The sequence below is a fragment of the Quercus suber genome, unplaced genomic scaffold, assembly GCF_002906115.3.
Source record: "Quercus suber isolate HL8 unplaced genomic scaffold, Cork oak 2.0 scaffold_390, whole genome shotgun sequence".
NCBI lineage: Eukaryota > Viridiplantae > Streptophyta > Magnoliopsida > Fagales > Fagaceae > Quercus > Quercus suber.
The window spans coordinates 558,805-584,791 of record NW_027069842.1 but is presented as its reverse complement, the minus strand read 5'-3'; the positions used below and the strand labels follow the sequence as shown (position 1 = coordinate 584,791).

The following is a 25,987-nucleotide window of genomic DNA, read 5'->3' as shown; positions in this document are numbered from 1 at the left end:
CGCATTTAAAGTTATGGATATATGTTTATGGTACCTTGACAGCGGTTGCTCAAGACACATGACTGGAGACCGATCTCTCTTCAGGGTTTTCAAGTTTAAGAAAGGTGGCAATGTCACTTTTGGTGATGGGAGCAAGTCATAGATTAAAGGAAAATGAATCATCTCTTTACTTGGACTGCCAGACATTGTAAATGTTCTTAATGTAAAAGGTCTAAGGGTGAATTTGTTGAGCATAAGTCATATATGTGATCAAGACTTCATGGTACTATTCTTAAAGAGAAAGTGTCTTATCATGGATGAGTCTAGAAAGAAACTCATAAGTGGTGTTCGCACTTTAGACAACTGTTATGGATTGGTTCTTGATATTGATATTATGTGCAATAGCATTTGTTTGCTAAATGAAGATCTATGGCATCAACGAATGGGACATGCTAGTTACAAACATCTTTCTATTGTATCTAAGCATGAATCAGTCTTATGGGTCCAACTAGAACCGAGTCTCTTAGTGGTAAGAGATACATTATGGTTGTGGTAGACGACTTCACTAGGTACAGTTGAGTCATTCTCCTACGATCCAAGTCTAATGCTCTTGAGCACATTGAAGCTTTGTGCACAAGATTGCGAAATGAAAAGAACCTGAAGATTGATCGAATTTGAAGTAACCATGGTAAAGCATTCGAGAACTCATATATGGAGTCCTTTTGCACAAGATCAGGTATATCTCAAGAATTCTCTGCTCCTATTACTTCTTAACAGAATGGTGTGGTAGAAAGAAAGAACAAGGTTATTCAGGAGATGGCCAGAGCCATGTTGCATAACAAAGATGTGGCTAGAAACTTGTAGGGAAAAGTCGTTAACATTGCATGTCATACAGTTTATAGGGTATACTTTAGACTCGGTACCAAAAAGACTCCTTATGAGTTATGGAAAGGAAGGAAGCTTAATGTGAAGTATTTCAAAATATTTGGAAGTACTTGTTTCATCCTCAAGGATAGAGAGAATGTGGGAAAGTTTGACTCTCGAAGCGATGAAGGTATATTTCTAGGTTACTCTTCCACAAGCAAGGATTATCGGGTATACAATAAAAGAACTATGAAGGTAATGGAGATAGTGAATGTTGTTATTGATGAGTCTTCAGATTACAGTTTTGAGAAAGGTATTGAGGAACTCCCCAAAGAAATTCTTCCTCCTAAGCCTAAGGAAGTTCAAGAAATTGTTGAACAAGAACCTACATCTCCAAGTAGTCTCAGTACTCCTAGTGTTGTGGAAGATTCTGCAGATATACCCACTTCACCAGATTCTGAATCTCATGAAGAGAAAGGACCTTCCTCCAAGATTAAATAAAATCATCCTCCAGAAGTTATTGTAGGAAACATGAATGAACTCACATTAAGGAAACATACAGTTGATAAATGTGTTGTTAACTTTGTGTCTTATTCTTATTATTTGTCACAGGTTAAACCCACAAAATTTGAGGAAACACTTCATGATGAAAGTTGGGTTGAAGCAATGCATGGTAAACTGTTTCAGTTTTAGACGAATGATGTCTGGCCGCTAGTACCTAGATCGAAGGGTGAGCACATCATCGGCACAAAGTGGATATTCTGCAATAAGACTGATGAAGAAGGCAATGTGATTCACAATAAGGCTCGACTTGTAGCTCAAGGATACTCACAAATGGAAGGAGTAGACTATGATAAAACATTTGCCCCCGTTGCCCGTATGGAGTCCATCAGAATTCTCCTTGCCCTAACATGTCACCTGAAGTTCAAACTTTATCAGATGGATGTAAAGACTGCTTTCTTGAATGGGCTACTTAAAGAAGATGTCTATGTGGCTCAACCAAAAGGATTCATTGATCCACACTTTTCGGATCATGTGTTGTATCTCAAGAAGGCATTTTATGGGTTAAAGTAAGCCCTTAGAGCTTGGTATGATAGACTCACACAATATTTGGTGTCACATGGGTTTACAAGAGGAAATGTTGATCAAACCCTCTTCATTAAAAGGGAAGATGGCAAGTTAATAGTTGCTCAAGTCTATGTTGATGATATCATCTTTGGATCGACTAAGGATGAACTTGCTCATGGCTTCTCAAAACTCATGCAAACTGAGTTCGAGATGAGCACAATTGGAGAGCTGACTCACTTCCTTGGATTGTAGATTCGTCAACAAGATTCAGGTATTTTCCTATCTCAATCTAAATATGCTAAGAATCTTGTGAAAAAGTTTGGTTTGGAATCTGCTAGTTCTGTTAGAACCCCCATGAGCCCAAATGTTAAACTAACTGTAGACTTGTTAGGCAAAAGTGTAGATTCATTTCTCTATAGAAGCATGATAGGTAGTCTTCTTTACCTTACTACTAGTAGACTTGACATTAGTTACAATATTGGTGTGTGTGCTAGATATTAGGCTAACCCCAACGAATCTCATATGACTGCTTTAAAAAGAATTATAAAGTATGTCAAAACCACTGCTGAGTTCGGTGTGTGGTACAGCAAAGACACAAATGATGTCTTAGCTGGGTATGCTGATGCTGATTGGGCTGGGAATGCTGATGATGGAAATGAAACATTGAGGGGTTGTTTTTATGTGGGTAATAATCTTGTCTCTTGGATGAGCAAAAAGTAGAACTCCATCTCTTTATCCACTGCAAAAGCTGAGTACATCGCTGTTGGTAGCTATTGCACCCAACTCCTATGGATGCAAAAACTCCTCCATGATTATGGTATTTGTCAAGAGCATCTCACCATCTATTGTGACAATACCAGTGCCATCAACATCTCTAAGAATCCGGCTCAACATTCTCGAACCAAACACATAGAGATTTGACATCACTTCATTAGAGAGCTTGTTGAAGATGGTATTCTCACTCTTGAGTTTATTCACACCGATGATCAGAAGGCTAACTTGTTCACTAAACCTCTTGACAGCAAACGTTTTGAATTCCTTCGTCCAAACATTGGTATTTTTTCCATAGATTGATCTCTTTTTCTCCTTTTTTTTTTCACATGCATTTGCATCTAGTTTTTATGCTTTGCTTTGTTTAAAATGTTTTTGTTTGTTTGTTTTTAGTTTTATTTATTTTGTTTTTGATATAAAAATAAATAAATAAAATTGAAAAATCAGAAAAATAAAAAACAGTGTGTTTTATGTGTACATTAGTACTTGTGTACCTTAGATGGCCATTGAAACAAAATTTTCTAAATTTTGTATCTTTTATAGCTTAGATGAGCATCTCTATGCACAACTAAGCAAGTGAGTTTTGTGGTTTTTGTTTGTGATGAGTAAGATTAAGTAATCTCTTATACTTAACACTCGTATCACTCTTTTTGACGGGAATGACTAGAAAATTCTAAGAGAAATGCATAAATAACCATCTCACCACTGTTGCCTGCCAATCATGAAATGACATTTGTATGCTTCGGCATAATAAAAGTGCAATGTCAATGACATTTGTATGCTTCGGCATAGCAAAATTGGAATGTCAAATATCATTAGGTATTTCTTTTCTCTCTCTTATATGCCCATGCATGATATGCTTATTAAAAAGAAAAATATGCAAAGAAAAATAAAAAGCAAAAAGATCAAAATGCTTTAAATATGATTGCAAGTGTGTATTCCAGGAGATGTGGGAGTTATAGGATATACCTTGAAGGTGATAGTCTCCATCAAACAGTTATGATTGTGTGTGAGTGAAAGTGATTTTCTCATATCTCAAATCGTCATAACTAGTTAACACTCATGCAATCTTGCGATGTTTTTCACACACAACACGCAATATTCTTTGCTACTCTTGATACATGTGCAGGTACAATGTGATTTGGCCATCACAAGATTTACATGTGTTAATGTATATGTTCACTAAACTGTCTTGACTTGTTTTTTAAATATAAAATTGGTTAGACTTGTTGTGTATGTGTGTGTGTGTGTGTTTTTGGGATCCATGTGCTTAAAATTATTGTTGAGAGATGATTTTGGGAGCTTAATATATTGATTGGATCATTGGTTGAGTTGCATGTTGGATTGCATTCATGCCTGTGTTTTTCTCTTTTCGAAAAACTGTTTTTAAAAGCTAGCTTGATAGCTTTTCGACACCTGGCTATCTGTCGAGCTTCTTAAGCTTTGTCTTATCGCATTCTTGACAGCTTCTCGACACCTAGCAAATCGATCGAGAAAGTTCCTGACCTCTCGATAGCTTCTTGACAGCTAAGTCGATCGATCAAGCTTTTATTCTTGTATCTGGTGGTTTGTTCCTCGACACATGCTCGACACCTGCATTTGTCGATGGCCTATATCTCGACACCTACCTTGACACATGGCTCGATACCTCTCGACGCCTGCATCTGTCGAGATTTACTGAGGTTCTATATGTAGGTTCTTCGCAATTCTCTTCTCATTTTTCTCAATCTCTCTCTTGATGGAAGTGTCTTTTCACCTCCCTACTCACACTCTCTCTCTCTCCAAACCTCATTCCCAAGTGATTCTCGAGCTTAATCAAGTTTTTCATCACTTGGTATGTCTCTAATCCCTCATTTTCATACATTTCATTCTTTAAAACCTAAGTTTTTGGGATTTTTACAAAATTTGGGGTTTTTCAAAATCAAAGAGGTTTTTATGAAATTTTTGGGACCAGTTTTGAAGATTTGATCCTAAAAACTTCATGCATTGCATTTCATGTGCATTATAACTATATTTTCATGCATTTAGTTGTGCGTTATACATGTTGAACAGTTTGTGTGCTGGTAGGATTGGATTGGGTTAAGCCCATTATGCAATTTGTTTTGCATGTCACACATTCATGCATTTCCCATGCATACATACTCTCTTTTCAATATACTTATTATATTTGAACTGTTTTGGAGCTTTTCTGATTGTCTTTCTCTTTCTCTCTCCCCCTCTTTTTTGTTTACGTTAGTCGTATCTATGGCACCTAAACGTAAGTCTGCTCTATCCCGGAACCCTCTTCGTTCCGAGGCATCCACTTCATCTGATCCTACTCCATCACATATTTGGTTTCGTGATGAGGATGCCCGAAAGGCCTTCTCAGAGAACTTTTCTCAATGAGACATTTATTCTGAACGCCAAGTCATTTTGGCGAACTTCACCGACACCGACCTTCCCAATGTCATTCACAATTGGGGATGAAAGTCACTGTGTGACGTCCTGGTCACCTGTCCTTCCATGCTTATATAGGAGTTTTACTCCAATATGCATGGAATTGATCGTTCAGTATCTCACTTCTTCACTTGCGTTCGAGGTACGCGCTTTCTTGTCACTCCGCAACTTGTTGTGGATGTGCTTTGGGTTTCTAGGGTAGAGTTTCTTGACTATCCTAGTTATGAGCGTCTGAGGACTATGTCTAAGGATGAGCTCATGTCTGCTTTCTGCGAGTGCCCTTTTGATTGGGGTGATCGTCAGTTTACACCATGTAAGCCCTTTGCTAAAGGTCCTAAATTCTTAAATATGGTGATGACTTTTGTTTTGCACCCACTCTCTCATTATAACTCCATCACAGAGTCTCGTGCTAGGTTTTTGTTATCCTTTCTTGAGCATTTTACTATAGACTTCCCTTCTCGTTTTATTCTTTCCATTATAGATGTTCATCAGAATTCGGCGTCCCGTGATAAGAGTATCTTTCCTTCCGCTATCATAAGGATTTTACACCATTTTTCTGTCCCTTTTCCGGTGTTTGACCATTTCACTCATATTTGTGCCATAAACGCCACTACCGTTAAACGTAGTGAGGCGTAGTTTAGGTCACGACAGTCAGATTCAGCAGCTCCTCTCTCCCGTTTGGCTCCATCTCATTCTGCTCCATCCACATCCGCTCCCTCCTCTTCTATGAGCGATGTGTCTTTTCGCGACATCATGGCACAGCTTCAGTGCAAGGATGCTCGCCTTAATACACTCTTTACTAAGTTGTATCAAGTGAACATTCGTGTTGGCCATATTGCATAGCAACAAGCGAACATGGGTGGCTTCGCTTCTGAGGCTTCTCCTCTACTTCATCCAGTGGCTTCTGATTCTGTGGTTAAGGATGATGATGATGATGGTGATGACAATGATGCTTTTGATGATGATGATGGAGATGCTAGCTCTATCGATGAAATGTCTACTTGACACTCTACCCTTTGTCACTCGTGACAAAAATGGGGAGTAGTTTTGGGTTATATGAGAGTAGTCATTCTTAGGAGGAGAGTTAGTATAAGACCATTTTGTTAAGGGGAGTGTTGATATGAGGGATGTAATGAGGATGTTATGTATCTTTTCTTTCTATTTTAGATACATTTATTCTTGTACATTGGGTCTTGTGACCATTTTTGACATACATTGTACTTATTCTCTTTATATGTTGATGTATGTTTCTTTCACCTGCCCTTACATATGTTGTTTCTTTTCTCTCTTTGTGCACATGCTTCTTATTACTTGTATGCAATCTATTATTTTTGCTTCACACAAAGATACCTTGATAAGTTTTGTTTAAAGTGTTTCAGAAATACAGGATGTTAAAGTCTACTTGCCATAAACTCTCTTCTTGTAAAGTTTTTCAAGAGTTTGTGTTAGGATAGATTTTATTGTATTTAACAAGTGAATATGAGTTGAGTGATTTATGACTTCTCTCATATGTTCATTTGTTTGTTGTGGTTTTGTCAGGGATTGCCAAATGGGGAGATTGTTAGGACATATGTGTTTTACTTGTTAAGAACATATGTCATTCTTTTATGTAATTGGTTAATCCTTTGACAAAACCACTTTACTTGTAATTGGCTGATCTAGATATTTTTAATACTTCAACAAATAAGATTTCAAGATCAAGTGTTAAATTTATTCAAGTCTGCCCAAGAAATAAGTTGAATAGTGCAAATTTATTAAATCTCGACAGCTGCATCTATCGAGTTTAAGAAAGCTGTCTTAACCTGTGTGCTCGACAACTACTCGACACCTGCTCAACAGCGTCTATTTGTCAAGGTTTAAGAATTTCAGAATTCTGATATGATTTTCTTGAGATTCGTGAATGTGTCTTTGGGCATTCTTTTCTTCTAACCCTAGAAATATAAAAAGATTATTTTAAGTGCCGTCAAAGAGTTCACAAGTTGCATAAGTGTTGAGCAAAGTTTGTTCAAGCAAATTGTGACTGGAGACAGAGTTTTGCCTTAGTTCATCATTCTTGAGAAGAAGTTGCTGTGTTCGTACACCGTAGGGTTTTGTGATCAAGCATCTTCTTGATCTTCATCATGGATGAACTGAAGAACTTTGCAGTCAACAACCTTCTCTAGTTGGTGATTGAAGTCGCGTACTGGGATCCTCACAATTAGTTAGACATGTACTAGGAGTCGTGCATCAAAAGGAGAAATTGTCATTACAGAACAAGTCCAATTGTTTATTGGGGTAAAGGTTCAACTATAGGTTGGTATAAGATACTAAGATTCTTTTATTTGTAACCGCTTGTTATGATAATAGTAGAATTTCAGGAGTGGTGACCTTAAATCACCCGATGGGATTTTTACCATGTAGGTTTTTCCTATTCGTAAACAAATCACCGTGTCAATTTATTTTCCTCTGCATACTTTAACTATTGGTGATTTGTTTGTGCCACCACGCGTTTGCATGTTAATTTTATTAATTAATAAACTTGGCTAATTAATCAATTAATTCATTATAATGGGTTAATTTGTTTTTGGCCTATCAAATGGCTCCATTCAAAGCTCTGGGACTGGACGAAATGCCTCCCTTATTTTATCATAATTTTTGGGACTTGGTAAAAGGTGATGTTATCAACACCATTTTTAATTTTTTGAATTCAGGTTTTTTGCCTAATCCATTAAATCATATATTCATTACCTTGATTCCAAAAACAAAAAATCCGGAGAAGGTTACTGAGTTTAGACCCATCAGCCTTTGCAATGTATTTTACAAATTTTTTTCAAAAGTATTAGCAAACAGATTGAAGAAAGTGTTACCCTATATCATTTCTAAACATCAAAATGCATTTTTGAAAGGTCGCTTGATCACTAATAATATCCTCGTGGCTTTTGAAACACTGCATTATATGAAAAATCATAACTTTGGGAGTTTGGGTTTTATTGCCCTTAAGTTATATATGAATAAATCCTATGATCAAGTTGAATGGTCTTTTTTGAAAGATATCACGTTGCAGATGGGGTTTAATGATCAGTGGGTGGCTCTAGTCATGGAATGCATCACTTCTATGACATATTCCATTTTGATTAATGGGGAACCCAATGGAAACATTAAACGAAGTAGAGGTATTCGCCAAGGAGATCCAGTTTCCGCATATCTTTTCTTGTTGTACTCGGAGGGCCTACATAGATTGATACAAAAAGCAAATTGTGTAATGGTGATATCAATGGTGTATCTATTTGTTGTAATGACCCAAAACTAACACTCTTGCTCTTTGCAGATGATAGTCTTTTGTTTTGTTGGGCTATCACCCATGACTATCAAAAGGTTGGAGATTCCTTCTTCCTATGAACGGGTCTCAGGGCAAAGACTGAATAGAGACAAGACAACTCTCTTTTTTAGTAAATCCACTCCTATTGATATGCAAAATTAGATTATGGGTGATCTTGGAGTTACTGAATTGAAGCAATATGAAGATTATTTGGGCTTGCTCCCCATGGTGTGGAGGAATAAAAGAGCAAGTTTTGATCAATTGAAACAACTAGTATAGAAGAAATAACAGGGATGGGAAGAAAACTTTTGTCTCAAGCAGGAAGAGAAGTTCTCATTAAATCAATGATTCAAGCAATCCCCACGTATACCATGAGTTGTTTTAAGCTTCCGGTCACCTTGTGTTATGAAATTGAATTGCTCATTTGGAAATTCTGGTGGGGACAAAGGGGGGATAGAAGAAAAATCCATTAGGTGAAATTTGATGATATGTGAAAACATAAAGATCAAGGAGAAATGGGTTTCAAGGATCTCACAATGTTTAATGAGGCAATGCAAGCCAAATTGGCTTGGAGACTCCTTCATGATGACAATTCCTTCTTTTATAGAGTTTTTAAGGCAAGATTTTTTCTAGAGGGTCTATTCTTGAGGCAAAAGATTCATCCTTGGCCTCATATGCATGGAGAAGTATACTCAAGGGAAGAGATGTTATCTTTAAGGGTGCACTTTGGAGAGAGGGTGATGGGAAACAAATCAAAATATGGGGAGATAATTGGTTACCATCTAAAAATAAGGCTAAAATCACCTCACCTGTGTTGTATGGACAAGAAAACTCTTCAGTGGCAGTTTTGATAAACCAATATACAAGAAGATGGCGAACTGATGTTATTGACCATGTGTTTGGAGTGGCAGAAGCAAAAGTTATAAAAAAGCATCCCCCTAAGTTCATCCAGTCAACAAGACATGCTACTATGGCCTTTCACTCCAACAGGCCCACACTCTGTCAAATCAGGTTATCGTTTCTTGCATGAGGGTGCTGCACTGAATCAGTTGAGAAATGTACGGGGATTGGAGGTTCCTAACAAAGTAAAAAACTTTGTTTGGCGAGCTTGTAGGGAAGCTCTTCCAACAAAAGCCAACTTGTGTCACAAGAAAATTGTCCAAGATGCCCTGTGTGAAAACTGTAAGGTGAGGAATGAGGATGGTTCACATGTTGTTTTCTTTTGTTCTGATGTGCAGGAGGTATGGAAATTAGACCCACAATGGAGCTAGATCTCGGCATTGGAAGGGAAACCTGTGATGGATATTTTTACACATGCTTTCTCAGAGAACAAAGACACAGCACTACTGGCATTCACAGGGTGGGCTGTATGGAACTGCGGAAATCATATTCGGTTCAAGGAAGCTATGTGTCCTTTGAACCAAATCCTCAACTTGGCGAAGGAAAGGAAGGCTGAGTTTCAACACGCTCATCCAACCATTTCGAAACTGCTACCCAGAAGCACACCAGGTGGAAGCCGCCAGACTTAGGTGGTTTTAAAGTAAACTACGACGGAGCTATTTTCTCAGAGCAAGGAAGAGCTGGAATTGGAGTTGTGATTTGCAACTCGAAAGGAATTGTTATGGCATCTTTGTCACAGCAAATTCCCCTTACAGCAATCGTGGCTCAGGTAGAGGCTATAGAGTTGAGGAGAGCAGTTGAATTTGCATTGGAGCTCGGCATCACTACTGCAACTGTAGAAGGAGACTCGGACACCATTTACAAGGAGCTGATCAACTCAGATTTATCTTTAGCTTTACACGGTCATTTGATTCAAGATGTAAAATTGTTAGTCTCTTCTTTTGATTGTATTAGCTTTACCCATATTCTTTGACAAGGAAAGAATGTAGCCCATGGGTTGGCTAGATGGGCAATTAATTCACTCAATTTAACTGTTTGAATGAAAAGATGTACCACCGTACATTCTTCATGCATCACTTATTAAAAGAAAAATAAAAGTACAATATTGACCGTTAAAGGAAAAACTGTTTCTCAACATGTCAGATCTAATGGTGAGGATTGAGTAACCTATAAAAAAGCGTCGTACCATTAACGAACACTCGTGACTCGTGCACTTGTTCCATCCAAATTCTCCAAATCTCTATCACTATCAGCTTAGCTCCGTTGTGCGGTGACAACGCAAACTCTCTCTCTCTCTCTCTCTCTCTCTGACTCTCTTTCTCATCTAATGGAACATGTCAGCTTCTCACACTGAGGAAACCCCATGATGTAAGTTCCATTCCCTCTCTCGTTTGATTGTGTTTGAATGTAAAGTTTTGATTTTGGCTTCTGGGTATCATCGTTTTGATGATTTGAAGTATTTGTTCTTGGTTTTGGATTCTGGGTGTACCTGTTTTGATAATTTGAAGTATTTGTTCTTGGTTTTTGACTTCTTGGTGTCACTGTTTTCATGATCTGAATTTGTTATTGGTTTTGGCTTCTGGGTATCATTGTTTTGATGATTTGAAGTATTTGTTCTGTACTTTTAGCTTTTTTTCTCAACTGGGTGTAATTTAATTTTAGTGTTTACGAGCTTATTTATTTTGTATATCTTTCTAGTCTCGATAATCTGATGATGGTCCAGTTCATTGTCAAATAAATTTTATGCCTTTTCTCGGCATCTTGTGGGCATTGAATAGTTTAATTGCATTAAGTAGAATTTAAAAATGATTACTTTGTGTTCAATGATAGCATTTAAAATGAGTCTATACGTTGTTGTGAATTGACTATTTTACATAAGCACATCTTAGGGAAATCGATATCTTGTTTGGAAACAATTTTGGGGATCTGTTGATACAATTTTCTCCCGTGTTTTGCTTTAACTATATGTGAAGTTATCTTCTGCTAATGCATGTAATTGAAGCTTTTCAGTCTGGCTTATTTCTGCAACACTACAGTTTAAATTTGGTCCTGCAGCTAAGTCATGCAAGTCAAACATGATTTCTTTAGTCTGTTTCTTGGTATAAACTAATATTAGGGAAATTGGCCACAATACTAAATGTTCTGTTTGATCTATTTATTCAAAAATTAATTTCTTACTATTTTGAAATTTGAACAGAAAAAACTTTCAAATTTAGGAGGATAATCTTCTTCATCTTACCCTCTTTCTTGTTTGGGATATGCTTTTTGGACAATAGATGGCAACTCTTCCACCATCACTTGCAATACAGTCCGGCTATTTGAAGTGTGGAATCAGTGATGTTTCTAAATCGTCACCTGCCTGTCATTATATATATAGAAACCACATCAGATATGGCTTTGAAAAAATGGATTTGGAAAGAAGGCTAATTTGTGATGAAGTTTCACAGAATGTGGTGAAATCTTCTTGTCGGAATCTTAATTCAAGAGTGTTTGCTACATCACGAGTTTTGGTTGAGGAAATTGAACAGAAAGTCAGTACAATTACTGAAGCTGATAATCGGGAAAAGGCATTAACTTATCTATTTTGGACAGAAGTTGGTGGTCAGGTGAAAGTTTTTGTTAGAAAGACAAGTGTCAAATATGCTGTGAATATTGAAGTTTCATCGTTACAACTACAAAGCAGCGATGATAGACTGATATCAAGTTGGGGCAGGTACAGAGCTGATTCGTCAAGTTTCATACCTCTGGATGTTCAAAGTTCAGTTCCAGATTCTAGAACCTCAACCAGTGAAACCCCATTCATACAGACCTCTGCTGGCATGTTTGCACTTGAGTTAGAGTTTGAAGCAAAACAAATTCCCTTCTATCTCTCATTTATTTTAAAATTACCATCAGATTCTGGCTCCCGTGGCTCAGAAATTAGAAGTCATAGGAAGACAAAATTTTGTGTGCCAGTTGGTTTTCGTAAAGGTTATCCAGCTCCATTGGGTCTCTCCTTTTCACCTGATGGTTCCATGAACTTTGCAATTTTTTCAAGAAATGTAGAAGGTGTAATTTTATGCTTCTATGATGATGCAAAAGCAGAAGAACCTGCTTTAGAGCTTGATCTAGATCCATACATCAATCGATCTGGTGACATCTGGCATGCCTCATTTGAAAGTGCATGGACTTTTGTGAGCTATGGTTATCGGTGCAAAGGGTCTCTACTTCAGAGAAACAATAATAAATTTGATGCAGGGCAAATTATTTTGGATCCATATGCTAAGATTATTGTAAATTCTATTCCTAGTAGTGATGGATCTCAGAAGTATCTTGGACGACTATGCAAGGAACCTGGTTTTGACTGGGGTGATGATACTCATCCTTACTTACCAATGGAAAAACTAGTGGTGTACCGGTTAAATGTGAGGCACTTTACTGAGCACAAATCTAGCCAGCTAGCTACTGATGTAGCTGGGACCTTCATTGGTTTGACAGAGAAGTTGCAGCATTTTAAAGATCTGGGCATGAATGCTGTTTTACTGGAGCCAATTTTCTCGTTTGATGAGAAAAATGGACCATATTTTCCTTGTCATTTCTTTTCACCCACGAATCTGTATGGACCTTCTGGTGGTTCTGTATCTGCTATTAACTCGATGAAGGAGATGGTAAAAAAATTGCATGCCAACGGGATAGAAGTTTTGTTGGAAGTTGTTTTTACTCATACTGCTGTGGCTGGATCACTGCAAGGCATTGATGATATATCCTATTATCATGTGAATGAAGGTGAGGATTTGGAAGCAACAAATTATTTGAATTGTAATTATCCTATTGTGCAGCAATTGATTTTGGATAGTCTGCAATATTGGGTGACTGAGTTTCATATTGATGGATTTTGTTTCATAAATGCTTCATCTTTGTTGAGAGGGTTTCATGGAGAATACTTGTCTCGCCCTCCCTTGGTTGAAGCAATTTCTTTTGATCCACTACTCTCAAAGACCAAAATCATTGCAGATTGCTGGGATCCACGTGACATGCTACCAAAGGAAACTCGTTTTCCTCATTGGAAGAGATGGGCAGAAATTGATACAAAATTTTGTAACGATGTGAGAAATTTTTGGAGGGGTGAGGGTCTTCTAAGTGACCTTGCGACACGGCTTTGTGGGAGTGGAGACATCTTTTCAGATGGACGAGGCCCAGCATTCTCTTTCAATTTCATTGCTAGAAATTTTGGATTAACTCTTGTGGACTTAGTCAGCTTCAGTAATGATGCGTTAGCTTCACAGTTAAGTTGGAATTGTGGGGAAGAAGGACCTACAGATAACACCACTGTCCTTGAAAGACGGCTTAAACAAATCCGTAATTTTCTCTTTGTGCTTTATATTTCATTGGGTGTTCCTATTCTTAACATGGGAGATGAGTGTGGCCAATCTTGTGGTGGTTCCCCTGCATATAGTGATAGAAAACCTCTTGATTGGAATACTCTAAAAACGGGTTTTAGTATTCAGACCTCGCAATTCATCTCATTTTTGAGTTCGTTGAGAATGAGGCGAAGTGATCTTCTTCAGAAAAGGAATTTCCTGAAAGAAGAAAATATTGAGTGGCATGGAAGTGACCAGTCTCCTCCTAAATGGGAAGATCCATCCTGCAGATTCCTGGCCATGACATTGAGGGCTGACGAAGTGGAGAGCTCATTGAACTCTGAATCTTCTTCCCATGTAAGGAGGGGTGATTTATTTATTGCTTTCAATGCAGCTGACCTTTCAGAGAGTGTTATTCTGCCCCAACCCCCAGAAGGGATGTCATGGCGCTGTTTGGTTGACACAGCTCTTCCATTCCCAGGGTTTTTTTCAACCAGTGGTGAAACCCTTCCTGAGCAGATGGCAGAATCAGTTGCTTATGAGATGAAGTCTCACAGTTGTGCTCTATTTGAAGCTAGCAGCAGCCTAAAAAGTAACTGAAAATTTCCCAGACCTACTCTTCCCCTTCCACAATGCAAAGTTAGTAACTGTGCGAGGTTGAACCCCTTTGTTGTATAATAATGTAATAATAAACTTGAAGTGCAGCAGATCATAATGTTCTTTTAGTAGTCAATAGCTGCTGGAAAAATCTGTGTAAATTCATTAATAAGATTATTATTTTTATCTTTACCAAATGATGTGACAATTATATTAATCCCATTTAGTTTTATGTTAAAGATATAATTTTTTAAGCTGCTTCAAGTGATTATGTCCAGAAATTAAGCATGGACATGCTTGGGTTAAAGTGCTCTCACCGATTTACACAGTTCCAACACGTTCACAATCACACATGGTTGTACGTTATGTGGAAAAACCGATTCAGTCAACGTTTCAAGGTTTAGTCATGCAAACCTGTACTTTGGGGGCAAAACTTCTATTCTATGCAGCAACAGACCTTTTCTTTGTTCAATTTCTTTTCCTTTAAAGAATTCTCAGCCAAAAGAATTGAATATTGGTTGCCTGTAGGGTATGCTTGGGTTCAGTACACACCAGGCGAACCCATACATATTTTCTCAATAGGCCCAATGAAGGGCAGTGCTCTCACCAATGGGTTTTGTTTTTTATTCCATGTTTTAATTGGTTTTAGCAGAACTGTGTTTAGTTTAGTGTATGAGGATGTGTTCGGTTTTGTGTGATTAAATAAAGCTCAAAGTGCTGAACTAGGTGATGTTTTGTGCTTAAGTGAATGATTGATTTGGCATGAACATAAACTGCATAGTGAATGCCCCTAGATTAGCTGGCAAATGGTTTTGTCAGGTGGATTTAGTTGTCAGTTGGTTTTATTGGTTAGAGGCAAGCTCTTCTTTAGAAAGGTTCCAATAAATGAATAGAAGTGAATTTGATTGGAGAGGATGATTTAGAAAATCTCTTCGCTTGTGCTGCTGTGCATAATTAATCATTAGGCAATTGAAGCTTAGTTATTAGATGAAGCTTGAAAAATGAACTACTACATAAAAACTGCAGATGATGGTTTAGGAGTTTTGATTCATTACGTGCTCCTTGTTAATCATGATACAGTAAGCACTCAAATATAACTTGTTACTAGCATTTGTGTTGTAGAGATGGTGTAACATCATGGAACCAGTTCAACTTTTATTATGGGGGAGTTTGGGATAGGCCATTGATTGTCACATCCACTAAACTCTGAACTCTTTAAGAAGTGTAGTAGAAGTGACCACAGCTTTAGTCCTTTAGGCTTATAGAAGAATTTCAAATAATGAAGAGATTTACAGCTGAACAATGCTGTTTCTGTTTAACTTTACCACGCCACGCGTCTTACTTAACTAATGTTCAATTGAAATGGTGTCGTTTAAGTCTATTACAGAACTCTTCTCCTACAGAACAGAACAGAGAATTTGCTCTGTTTAGAGTACAAAAACAGAGCATTGCAATGCATTAATACATGGACGACAATTTTGACTACTATGTCAAATAACCATAATAACACAATACCATAACTGACAGATAATACATCATAACTTAAAAAAACAAACTAGAAAATTAAACATAACAAGGAAACTCTTCTCACATGAACCCACTAGACTATACTACATAAAACTAGCTTTAATTCATTATTAAAATTCACTTTTCTTCAGCTTTGTCTTCTTCTTCTTCATGGATAGGCACAGCTTGAAGAATGAGGCGACCACCTTTTCTATGAGGCACAATACGCAGCACAGCACTCGAGCTCAACAGTGCTGGGAAACTACTACTCCTACATTCTTCATCATTCTTCTTTGATGATGAAGATGAAACTTGCTGCTTTTTTTGAGAATTCTTTTCAGTACTAATTTTTTTGTTTTCAGGGACAACCGCACCTGTATCATCACCTAAGATTTCTGCGGTAGTGTGGGAATTGTTGTTAATTTTAGCTTGGAAGAAGCTCCAGCCACCCAAGTTTGGCTCACTTGAGGACATGTTTTCACAATGGAGATGTGGAGAATGCAAAGAAGAAGATGGGTGAGTTGAGACTTGAGAGAGAGAGAAACAGAGGCCTGAAATTTATAGTGAAATTTGCTAATCTTTCCTACATTGAGGCTTTGATTGCATAACAATAATAATCAAATTGCCTCAATCTTCTCAAGATTGGGGGGCTTTGTTTGCATGAACAATAATAGTAATTACCCACTAACTCAATTATTCTTCTTTAGTTTGTTCATTGAATCTTTAACTTGATGTTAGATGATCATGTTATTTAAGTTGTGTTCAATTTAGTACACACCCTTGCACTTGTCACTTTGATTAAAACCGTCATTTCGTTTTTGGTTTTTTGAAGTAGTAAGTTTTATTGGACCTCTCTGGTTGATGCTATGCCTTCTTGTTTAGTATCTTCCATTCCAAACGGAAAGAAAAAAATATATTATAGATTATAATTTTTTATAATACCTTTTTCTTGGTGTAAAATATTTTCTTGTCTTTGTTGGTCATTACTTAATTTCTATTGCAACTTCCTAAGTTCGATGTTTAACATCCATCTTGAATCAAAGCATGATGTAGCCTTAATTTCAGAACCTCTGAAATTAAGATTATAAAAACAATTCTTGTTATGTTAAATCCGAAGTCCTAACGCTGTAGAAACATTTGTGTAAACTATAGTAAGCAGTTCAAAATTCAATTACTTAAAAACATTTTTATTTTAAAATTTAACTGAATGATATAAATTTTTTATATGGATTCATCTCACATGCATGTCCATCTGAGCTTGAAGGCGTCAAAGCACTGTTTTCATAGTTTAGTGATGTGCATATTTTCAATCTTGCTTGGACTATCAATTTTCTGGTTACTGGTTACATTCATACAGAAAATCTTTCTTAGATTGAGGTTTTGTTGCATAACAATAATAGCAAGTTTTAACTCTATTATTGTAACCCATCAACTAAAAGCAATGACCAGCCATTGCTATATATTGCCTCAATTTTCACAAGGCTGGGGCTTTGTTTGCTTGAACGACAATAGTAATGAACCACTAACTCAAATATTCGTCTTTAGTTTAGTTCATTGAATCTTAACTTTTGGACGATCATGTTATATAAGAATTGTTCAATTTTATTCACACCCATGCACTTTTCCTAATTTGCTTGGTGATGGGAGAATTTGATGTCAGTGTAACGATGCAAGAAGCAATATGGTTTTGAGAAGGGGAGCTTTTGTGATTGGAAGACTCTGATTAACAGCTAAGAAGATGGTGATAATATTCTTATATGTGGATGTGGTGTATTACTACTATTTTTGCTTGCATAACAATAATAGCAGGTTTTAACTCTCTATTATTGTAACCCATTAACTAAATCAGCCATAGCTATAAATTGCCTCAATTTCTCAAGATTGGGGCTTTGTTTGCATAAAAGAAAATAGTAATTAACCACTAACTCAATTATTCATCTTTAGTTTGGTTCATTTAATCTCAACTATAAGTTGTGTTCAATTTAAGGAACACAAACTCATGCACTTGTCCTTATTTTGCTTGGTGAAGGAAGAATTTGATTTCAGTTAGAGATGCAAGAAGCAATCATTGAGAGGGGTAGCTTTTGTGAATTAATCTTTGGACAATTAGGATAATTTACAGACAGGAAAATACCCTTTTAGCCTCAAGTTATAGGCCTCATTTTTGGTCTACCACTAATATATTAGATGGACATAAGCCCAGTCAAGAGAGGGGAATTGGGATTGTTTTTATTTTTAATGGGCAAAAGATAAGTCCACTCGATACTTCTTTCATTTCCCCTCCGCGACAACCCCTCCCCCTTAAGTTCAATATTAGATGGACATAAGCCCAGTCAAGAGAGGGGAATTGGGATTGTTTTCATTTTTAATGGGCAAAAGATAAGTCCACTCGATACTTCTTTCATTTCCCCTACCCCCCCACCCCACCCCCTTATTTGTCATGTTGATATTACTTGCTTCTTCATATGTTAATACTGGAGAGATAGGCATTGTCTTAGTTGATTTGGGTGCCACTACAAATTTTAGCATGAGTTGGCAGTGTTCTTATAGCAGTGAAGAAGTAACCACTACTTGAGTTCATTGTATCACGGTACGTTCTTTAACTGCATGAGATTTTCACAGCTGGGAGCTTTCATGTATTTTTCCTGTTTGGTTGAAGGAAACTTATATTCATTGAAAAAAGAAGAAAAGGAAAGGAGAAGAAAACTCCAATTTGAAATTGTGCACAAAAAAACATAATTTCTTTTATAGATCAACTGTCATATAAGCGCACAAAGGTCCTAATATAAATACAAATGCTACAATAAACCCAGGCACAACATACAAATGTAGCAAACTGGGATTCCAAAACCCCATATTAGCAATAAAAGGGACAAAGTATGGCTACCATTTCAAATTTAAGGCCAGGTCCAGCAGTGATTCTACTTGGCGTATGGCTCTTTGTTTCTCCTGTTGCTTCAACCTACTCGCAACAGATTCAGGATCAAACAAATCTTGTCCATGCTGTGCTTCAGTTTGTTGATACCGGACCTCTTGTAGCAATGCATTAACCTCTCTGACAAAGTCTACCCTTAAAAGTGTATCATCAGCTTCAAGTGGAGGTCGAAGTGGCCCTTGATGCTGTTGGGGAAAAAGTAAGCCGTTATGAAGTTAAATCAAACACAAATTAATTTGACCAATAGGATATAGTGTTTATATTAGATCTAGTTGTGACATATATCATCTGCTCCAAAGTTGAATGAAGCAATCCCAGACTGGTTAGTTTTATCTTGAACATTAAATGATCTCCCATTAGAAAAATATTCCATTATCTTGGATATAATAGAGCCATGCTTTTATTTTACCGCCCAAGAAGGAGAAATGTGAATGTTCCTCTAATTAGTCTAGGTACTTCCTACAATCAATACCAACTCCCATAATTTTTCATTCTGTGCCTTCACGAAAAGAATGGTTATGCGCTTGTCCCTACATGCAGAGATTGTCCTGGTGGCCTGATGCCACTCCTGATTCCTTGAATGTGTGCATGCAAGAGAGGTTTCTATGAGAATGACCAATATGTCATTCTATACCCTTATAGATTTCTTCGGTACAGCTAAAAGAAAAGGCACCATCATACAGATGAAAAAGAAAAGATCCGTGAATTCTACAAGAAACACGCTAGTTGTGGCTATCATGTAGTTTGATTAAAGCCATAGGAAATATAATTTGTATATTTGCAGCATACCTTATCAATGTCAAATCCTGCTGGAACAAGAATGCTAAATGGATCCTCTCTTGGAAAGGTGTCAACCGTGCGTTTTTTGCATTCCTTCATCAAGCCTTCATCATCAAACCCATCATGCATATTCAAAAGATCATTGAGCAGTCTCATGGCAGGAGTAGCCTCCCATTTCAAAATCTCAGTCTACAATATTAAGTAAAATTCAAAGCTTATAATTCTATTCTCTCCCAAGTAAGGCAACGAAGAAAGTAAACTACAAAATGGAAAGGGCCTAAAGGAGTGTCACGGTGCAAGATGTGCTAGACTGGAATAATTATGTAAGGATTCTACTAAAAATCAGCACGATTTCAGATAAGATTTAACAACGTTCAGCATTTGGTTTTGAAAGTTAAAACCCACCTGTGTATTGAAACAAATGAATTTAAGCATGGCACTATTATATGAAAAGTAGTGTATACCTCAACCCTTCTATATAACAGATCAAGACTTCTTATAACATCCTTTTCTTCCTGGAAAATGAGATAAATATATAAATCAACATTAGAGAGAGAGATAAAGAGACTGCATTATATTAAGTTCTACTGAACTCATACTATTAAGATTTACAAGGAACCAAAAAAAAAAAAAAAAAAAAAAAAAAAAAAAAAAAAAAAAAAAAAAAAAAAAAAAAAAAAAAAAAAAAAAAAAAAAAAAAAAAATAAAAAAAAAAAAAAGACAAGGCAAACCCTTATGCTAAAAAGAACAAATAAGTTCCCAATTCTTGCCTTAAAACAAAAATACAAATTAAGAGGCTTGAGCAAATTTATTTGTTAGACATATGTAGTAAAACCTATGAACAGTCAGCTAACAACCAACTGCTTTACCATTGAGTTGTTGAGGAACAATGAGAAATTAGATATTGATTTAAATTCCCTTTCTCAACCCATGACCAGTATGAGCTTGATTTTCCTTAAGTTACAGGTGTTGTGTTGGATATCAGATTGACATTGAAGGTTCAATGGTCTTTAATTTCTCTATTTGTTTGATACCTTATTCTTTTCTAAGTAAGAGAAGCCTCCTTAAAGAAGACCTTGAACTCTCTTTTTCTCCAAATAATCATAAGTAATATGCGATTTAGAGTAACTTTGGTCATCAGAGTCCTTAATCAACGTGGATGCCTTGCTTATAAGAAATAGCTAATCATAGTAACCTCATGACTTTTCCTTCATTAGAAATATTAGTTGAGAATTTGATACTCATAAATTCCAGATTCTAATCTATGATACATATTATTTTCTTCAAACTCATGTAAAAACAAACTTTCTTTTAAATATAGAAAAAACAAAAATTGGTTCTATAAGTATTTACAAATCTTTGAAACTTATGAAACTAATGCTGAGAAGCAATAAACACTCCTACACCTATAGAGAAATTAATAAAGGCAGCCATCAAGTTTGAACATTACAATAATCAGTGATTGCAAACATTTACATTGGCACACTAAAAATTTTTTGTAAAACATTACACTACAACAACATTGCATTAAAAGAAAAGATGCTGCACAAAATTTAGAGACAACAAAAGACTAACTTACGTCACGTCTAGCAAGATCAAGGCGATTCCATATGACCATTAGAACAAGTTCATTGAGTTCTCCTTTCTCAGCAGCTTTCTCAATTTCCTGCATATAAGAAAGTTAATCAATAGTCACAATTATCCTACATGAATAGTTTGACTCAGCTTCCCACTTATGGAAAATGCTACAAGCTACAAAGGACGTATGACTATGGACAGCAACGAAATGAGATGTCCTTAGATATGAGACATAAATATTTCCTTCATAAAGAAAACAAAAGCAGCCAAAAAAGGGAAAAGGGAAAAGGAAAGGGCTTTTACTTTTCAGAAGGACTTCTATTGACCCGTGTGTATGCAGAAAGCACTCTTTAGAAATGAACACATTCTCATAATTTTAAAGTCTTAATCTCTTGACAGATTAAGCCATTTGTGAGGCTTGAATACTGCAATTTATGATTACCTCTTCAACTTCTTCAGCAGCTCTGATCAAGCTCGAAACCAATCTCCGTGCTTTTCTGACATCTTCTTCTGGATACCCTTTCAAGCGTGTGCCAATTTCACGATACTCTTCAATCTTTCTTTCCTCTTCTTCTTCTTCCTGTTGACGTCTTCGATGAAGCTCCTTTGTCTTTTCCCGTTGCCGTGCTTGCCATTCCTAACCTAGAGTAGGTTAATGCAACTTTCCAAATAGTGCATATCTTAGAGGTTACATGAGTTCAACATAATAAGAATGTGGGTTTTACATTTAGGCAACGTATTGTTATATACAGAATGCACACGATACCCCAAAACCCATCAATCAGGACCAGTAAACCATTCAATTGAGGGAGTGATCATAATCTAAACAAAATATTTCAAGAATAAGAAAATTATAACATTGGATTAAGCTATATATGAAAGTAATAAAATGGGAAACAGTAATGCTATAAATCAAATTTAATTCTGGAGGACATGGACAAAGCAATATAATTCAAAATCAATTTTTCTTAACTGGTAACAGGCAACTGTGAAAAGAGGTTCGTCTTTTAACTTGCAGTCATTTGTAATTTCACAAACAATAAACTCAGACTGCTCAATTTGTAAGCTATGAAGGCATTCCATTAAAGCTGTTATAGAAAAGCACTTCAAATTGACTGAGATTGAGTCAAGCCTAACTTCTTAAGCTATTCTAATATTTTTCATAGTAATAGAGGCTCAAGTGTAACATGACCCTGCATGATGTAATTTTGCACACATAAATCTCAAATATGTGATCGCTGTCAAAACATACCAAACCATTTATTGGTGTGGTACCAAATTATTCCAACACACTCCTTTACTGTATTTAATTTGTATTAAAAATTCCAAAACACTCTAGTCAGGACTAAGTGTAGCAGAATCAGTGGGCCTTTAGTTATCAGCTCGAAAACAAATCAATAAGACCCACTCTAATAAATTCCTTTAGCAAAGTTACACACGGAGACTGCCATAGACCATTTCACAAACACTATACCTATATATATATATATATATAAGCACACACATACAGATTAATGATTTGGTGGCATATATGGCAAATCTACCATTGACCCATCTCAGGAAATCAATAAATTTGAATACCCAATAATCAAAAACGAACAATCATCCAGTCAATATAGCAAAACAAGAAAAATAAGAGACACCCATTTAAGAAAAGGTGCAAAGAATGCCATAGCGGATACATATCAACAACTACATACATACATACATACATCATCATAATACTCCTTTGGAAGCCCGTCTATAAGCGGCTCATCCTTGTTCATACACCGCCTCAGAACTGGTTATCAAATCCCAACCAAAGAACCCAAAAAAACGAAAACAAAAACTTTAAAATTAGCAAAGACAAAAACTTTTGAAAGTGCATATGGTGTTTGTGGTGGTGGGGACTAACCTGAGAAGTGTGAGTGCTTGGGCTTGAAGGGAGAAGGGTGAGGAATTATTGGAAGCCTTCCGAGGGCAACAGAGAAAGTTGGTAATGGCGGGGGAGCGAAGCACGTTAGTGCTAACACATTTGCCTCCATTTTCTGTTGAGATAGCTAGAGAGAGCTCAGTGGGTCAGAGATGTTAATAATGGAGAATGTAGTTTAGGCATGTACTTGGCCCAAGACTTTCATACACAGAATAGGCCCAAGCACTTCGGCATGTACTTGGCCCATGGCTAAAATAAAGTCAATATATTCACATTTTAATCAAAAAAGTAATATGTCACTTTCTAATTGCAACAACATTATTTTTATTATTTTTATTATGGAATGATCACAACAAAACACGACAATTGCTGTAAAAATTAAAAAATGTTGTATCCTTAAACTTATATTGTATTAGTAGTAAGTAAAAAGAATAGAGGTACGTTTTAATTTTAAAGAAATGCTATATTCACAATATTTTTACAAATTTTCGCAATAAATTCTAAGTACTAAGTTTTTATTGGTTTTAAGATGAACATATCACTAAAATTACTTTCTTACCTACCAGTACCCATAAATAACAATCTCTCACTTGAAATTTATTGTGAAAGTGTTTGGATATAACATTTTTCTTAATTTTATTGTTGTTGGATGTTTGATATATGACTCAAGATTATCCTCTTTCATCATCTCCATGAAAGGAATTTGTAGAATAAATTGAAAATTTACATTTTAAAAAATTATATATGATATGATGATGCAGAAAATCGTCAGTGAGTCACATGGTCCTCACGTGCTCAAGATAACACCTGCGCAACACAGAAAAAAGAAAACGTCAAGAGAGTACTAGTGTGGTACCGGCCAAATAACCTCCAAAGGTCAAGTTAGAGAACTTTTTCACAACTCTAGGGTGCCAGAGTTGGGGTCAATTATGCGTACATTGGTTTGTGAGGGTTTTGAGGTTTTTATAGTAGTATAGGATTGACATTCATTCCTTGGCTTAGAAGATCTTTCCTTGTGGGAGAGAGCCTCTTTAATTTGCGTATCTTGTGAAATCCTTTCCTTGTAGGACTCCCTTTGATTAGGGTTAATTGTGGGACACGAGATATCTCCTTATATACTCATGCGTGGAGGCCAAGTAAGGCCATGTCAGACTCATCAAAGGTTTGCTTATCCCCTTCAGCTTCCTTCCATCAACTTTTTATCCCATCTACATATTCTAGTCGTCTCGTTCAGATGTTTGTTGACCTCAAGGTGCAGCTCTCAGCTTTGAGGTGGAACCGTTGACTTTATACTCGTTGTTTGTTTATGAACGTACAAGTGAGGCCGACAAGTTCATTAGGACCGTCACCTTTGCCTAATATGGACGAGTTTATCAATTTTACAAAATTACCCTTATTAGCTGCCCCCTACTCTGTAACCCCGTTAGCTTCAGCCAACAGGTTATGGAGTTTAAGTTGTAGTTTTTTATTATTATTATTTTTCATTTATTCAAAAAGAAAGGGCATTTATGGGTGATTCCTTAAGTCGCCTTTATTAAATGCTTGAACATGTGGCACAAGCTGGTTGGCCTCGTATCTGGACGAGGGTGTCGCTTCGTTTTCACCCTATATATACCTCACCTCCTCCCCTCATTCCTCTTATTTCAACCATGCTGATCTTAAAAGAGAGAGCTTGTCATTTTTTAACACCTTGCTTCTATCAGCCTACTGATCTCGTCACCTTTGCTGCCATCATCTCACAGAGGCCATCATTTTTCAAGGAACTGTCTACTATGTAAGTTCTTTTCTTTTACTCTATCTTTTGTTTTCATTTTTCTTAGTTAGTCATTGATTCTCTAGTGAGGCCATCAACTTAGATTCTTAGAATACCTTCGTCACTTGTAGGTAGTCAGATGTCTAGAAAAACGACGAGTGAACAGTCATCAATCTGTGAGGGAACGGGCTACAACGAGGTCTTCCAATCAGGTCATAAGCCCGAGAAGGGCTTCTCTTAGTCGTCAGAGAGTGAAACATCAGCCCAATCTCCTGACAAGGAAGTGGAAAGTTGTAATGGAGGGGAAGGTGAGGAAGAAGTGGTAGGTGAGGGTGAAGACGAGAATGATGAGGGAGAAGAGGAGAGAGAGGATACCGGGGATAAAGATAACGGTAATGAGAAAACGTCTTAGGGAGTTTCAGGAAGTCCCGGGGATGGCCATACCCATCCTTATATTCTCCCTAAAATATGGACCGTCAATGAATTTATGCCGACAATGTTGGCCAAGGTTTTTAATACTTTACAGGACCGTTACCAAATTCCCAACCACAACCCAATCCATCTCCCTGGGAAGTTTGAGAAGTGCTACTTGGGGAGGACCACGGACGTCGACATGTACAATGCCATGTTCGCGGCAGGATTGAGGTTGCCACTAACATCACTACATCGTTAGTTGGCCAATTTCTTAGGATTGTCCATTAGCCAAGTTGCCCATAATGCCTGGAGGATATTCAATAGGGCTGAGATCCTGTAGGGTCGTCTAAGTGGCAGGAACCGTCAACTAACTCTTGACGAGTTCTTTTGGTGCTACTGACCCCAACACATCGTCTCGTCCTAAGGGAAATACCATTTCGTGGTAAGGAAGAAGGAGCTGAAGCTAGTGTCAGACATGCCTGACTCCAATAGGAATTGGAAGGGTAGGTATTTTTTTGTCAAATGGACAGATTGGGTGTGCCATCAAGAAGAGTGGGTGACGATGCCTCATGGATTCAACAATACTTGGGGCATCGTCAAGGATTCAGGTTTAGTACCATCTACATTTCCCCTTTCATTATTCATTTGTTTCAAGTTTCTAATGTCATCTACCTTTCTCATTTTTAGCTAGTGTTTGTCCACATATTACAGACGAGCAAGAAGCCTTTATTCGTCGGGTCACAAAGATCCCATTGGACGTGCGAAGGAGTCGGGACCTAATTACACTCGACACTTTGCACGCTTATTGCGAAGGTCTTGAGCCAACGCCAGTAGCTTGCAGACTAAACGCCTACTC

The 25,987-nt window shown here is 37.0% G+C and overlaps 2 protein-coding genes across 3 annotated transcripts; one reads left to right on the top strand and one right to left on the bottom strand.

The window, feature by feature from the left end:
- The first annotated feature begins 10,512 nt into the window (after positions 1–10,512).
- LOC111998769 (isoamylase 2, chloroplastic) lies at positions 10,513–14,492 on the top strand. Of its 2 annotated transcripts, none has more exons than XM_024030864.2 (2): positions 10,513–10,684; positions 11,593–14,492. In XM_024030864.2, exon 2 carries the CDS (start codon positions 11,593–11,595, stop codon positions 14,254–14,256), a length of 2,664 nt encoding a protein of 887 aa, XP_023886632.2. In that variant the 5' UTR covers positions 10,513–10,684; the 3' UTR covers positions 14,257–14,492. The 2 variants fall into 2 exon arrangements, with proteins under 2 accessions (XP_023886632.2, XP_023886631.2); XM_024030863.2 differs by having other exon boundaries at positions 11,514–14,492.
- Positions 14,493–18,478: 3,986 nt separating this feature from the next.
- LOC111998768 (protein PALE CRESS, chloroplastic) lies at positions 18,479–23,121 on the bottom strand. Its single transcript, XM_065760991.1, has 7 exons — positions 22,947–23,121; positions 22,765–22,832; positions 21,495–21,689; positions 21,054–21,140; positions 19,939–19,989; positions 19,484–19,663; positions 18,479–18,879 (listed from the first exon to the last, which is right to left on the bottom strand). Exons 1-7 carry the CDS (start codon positions 23,074–23,076, stop codon positions 18,643–18,645), a joined length of 948 nt encoding a protein of 315 aa, XP_065617063.1. The 5' UTR covers positions 23,077–23,121; the 3' UTR covers positions 18,479–18,642.
- Positions 23,122–25,987: the final 2,866 nt, after the last annotated feature.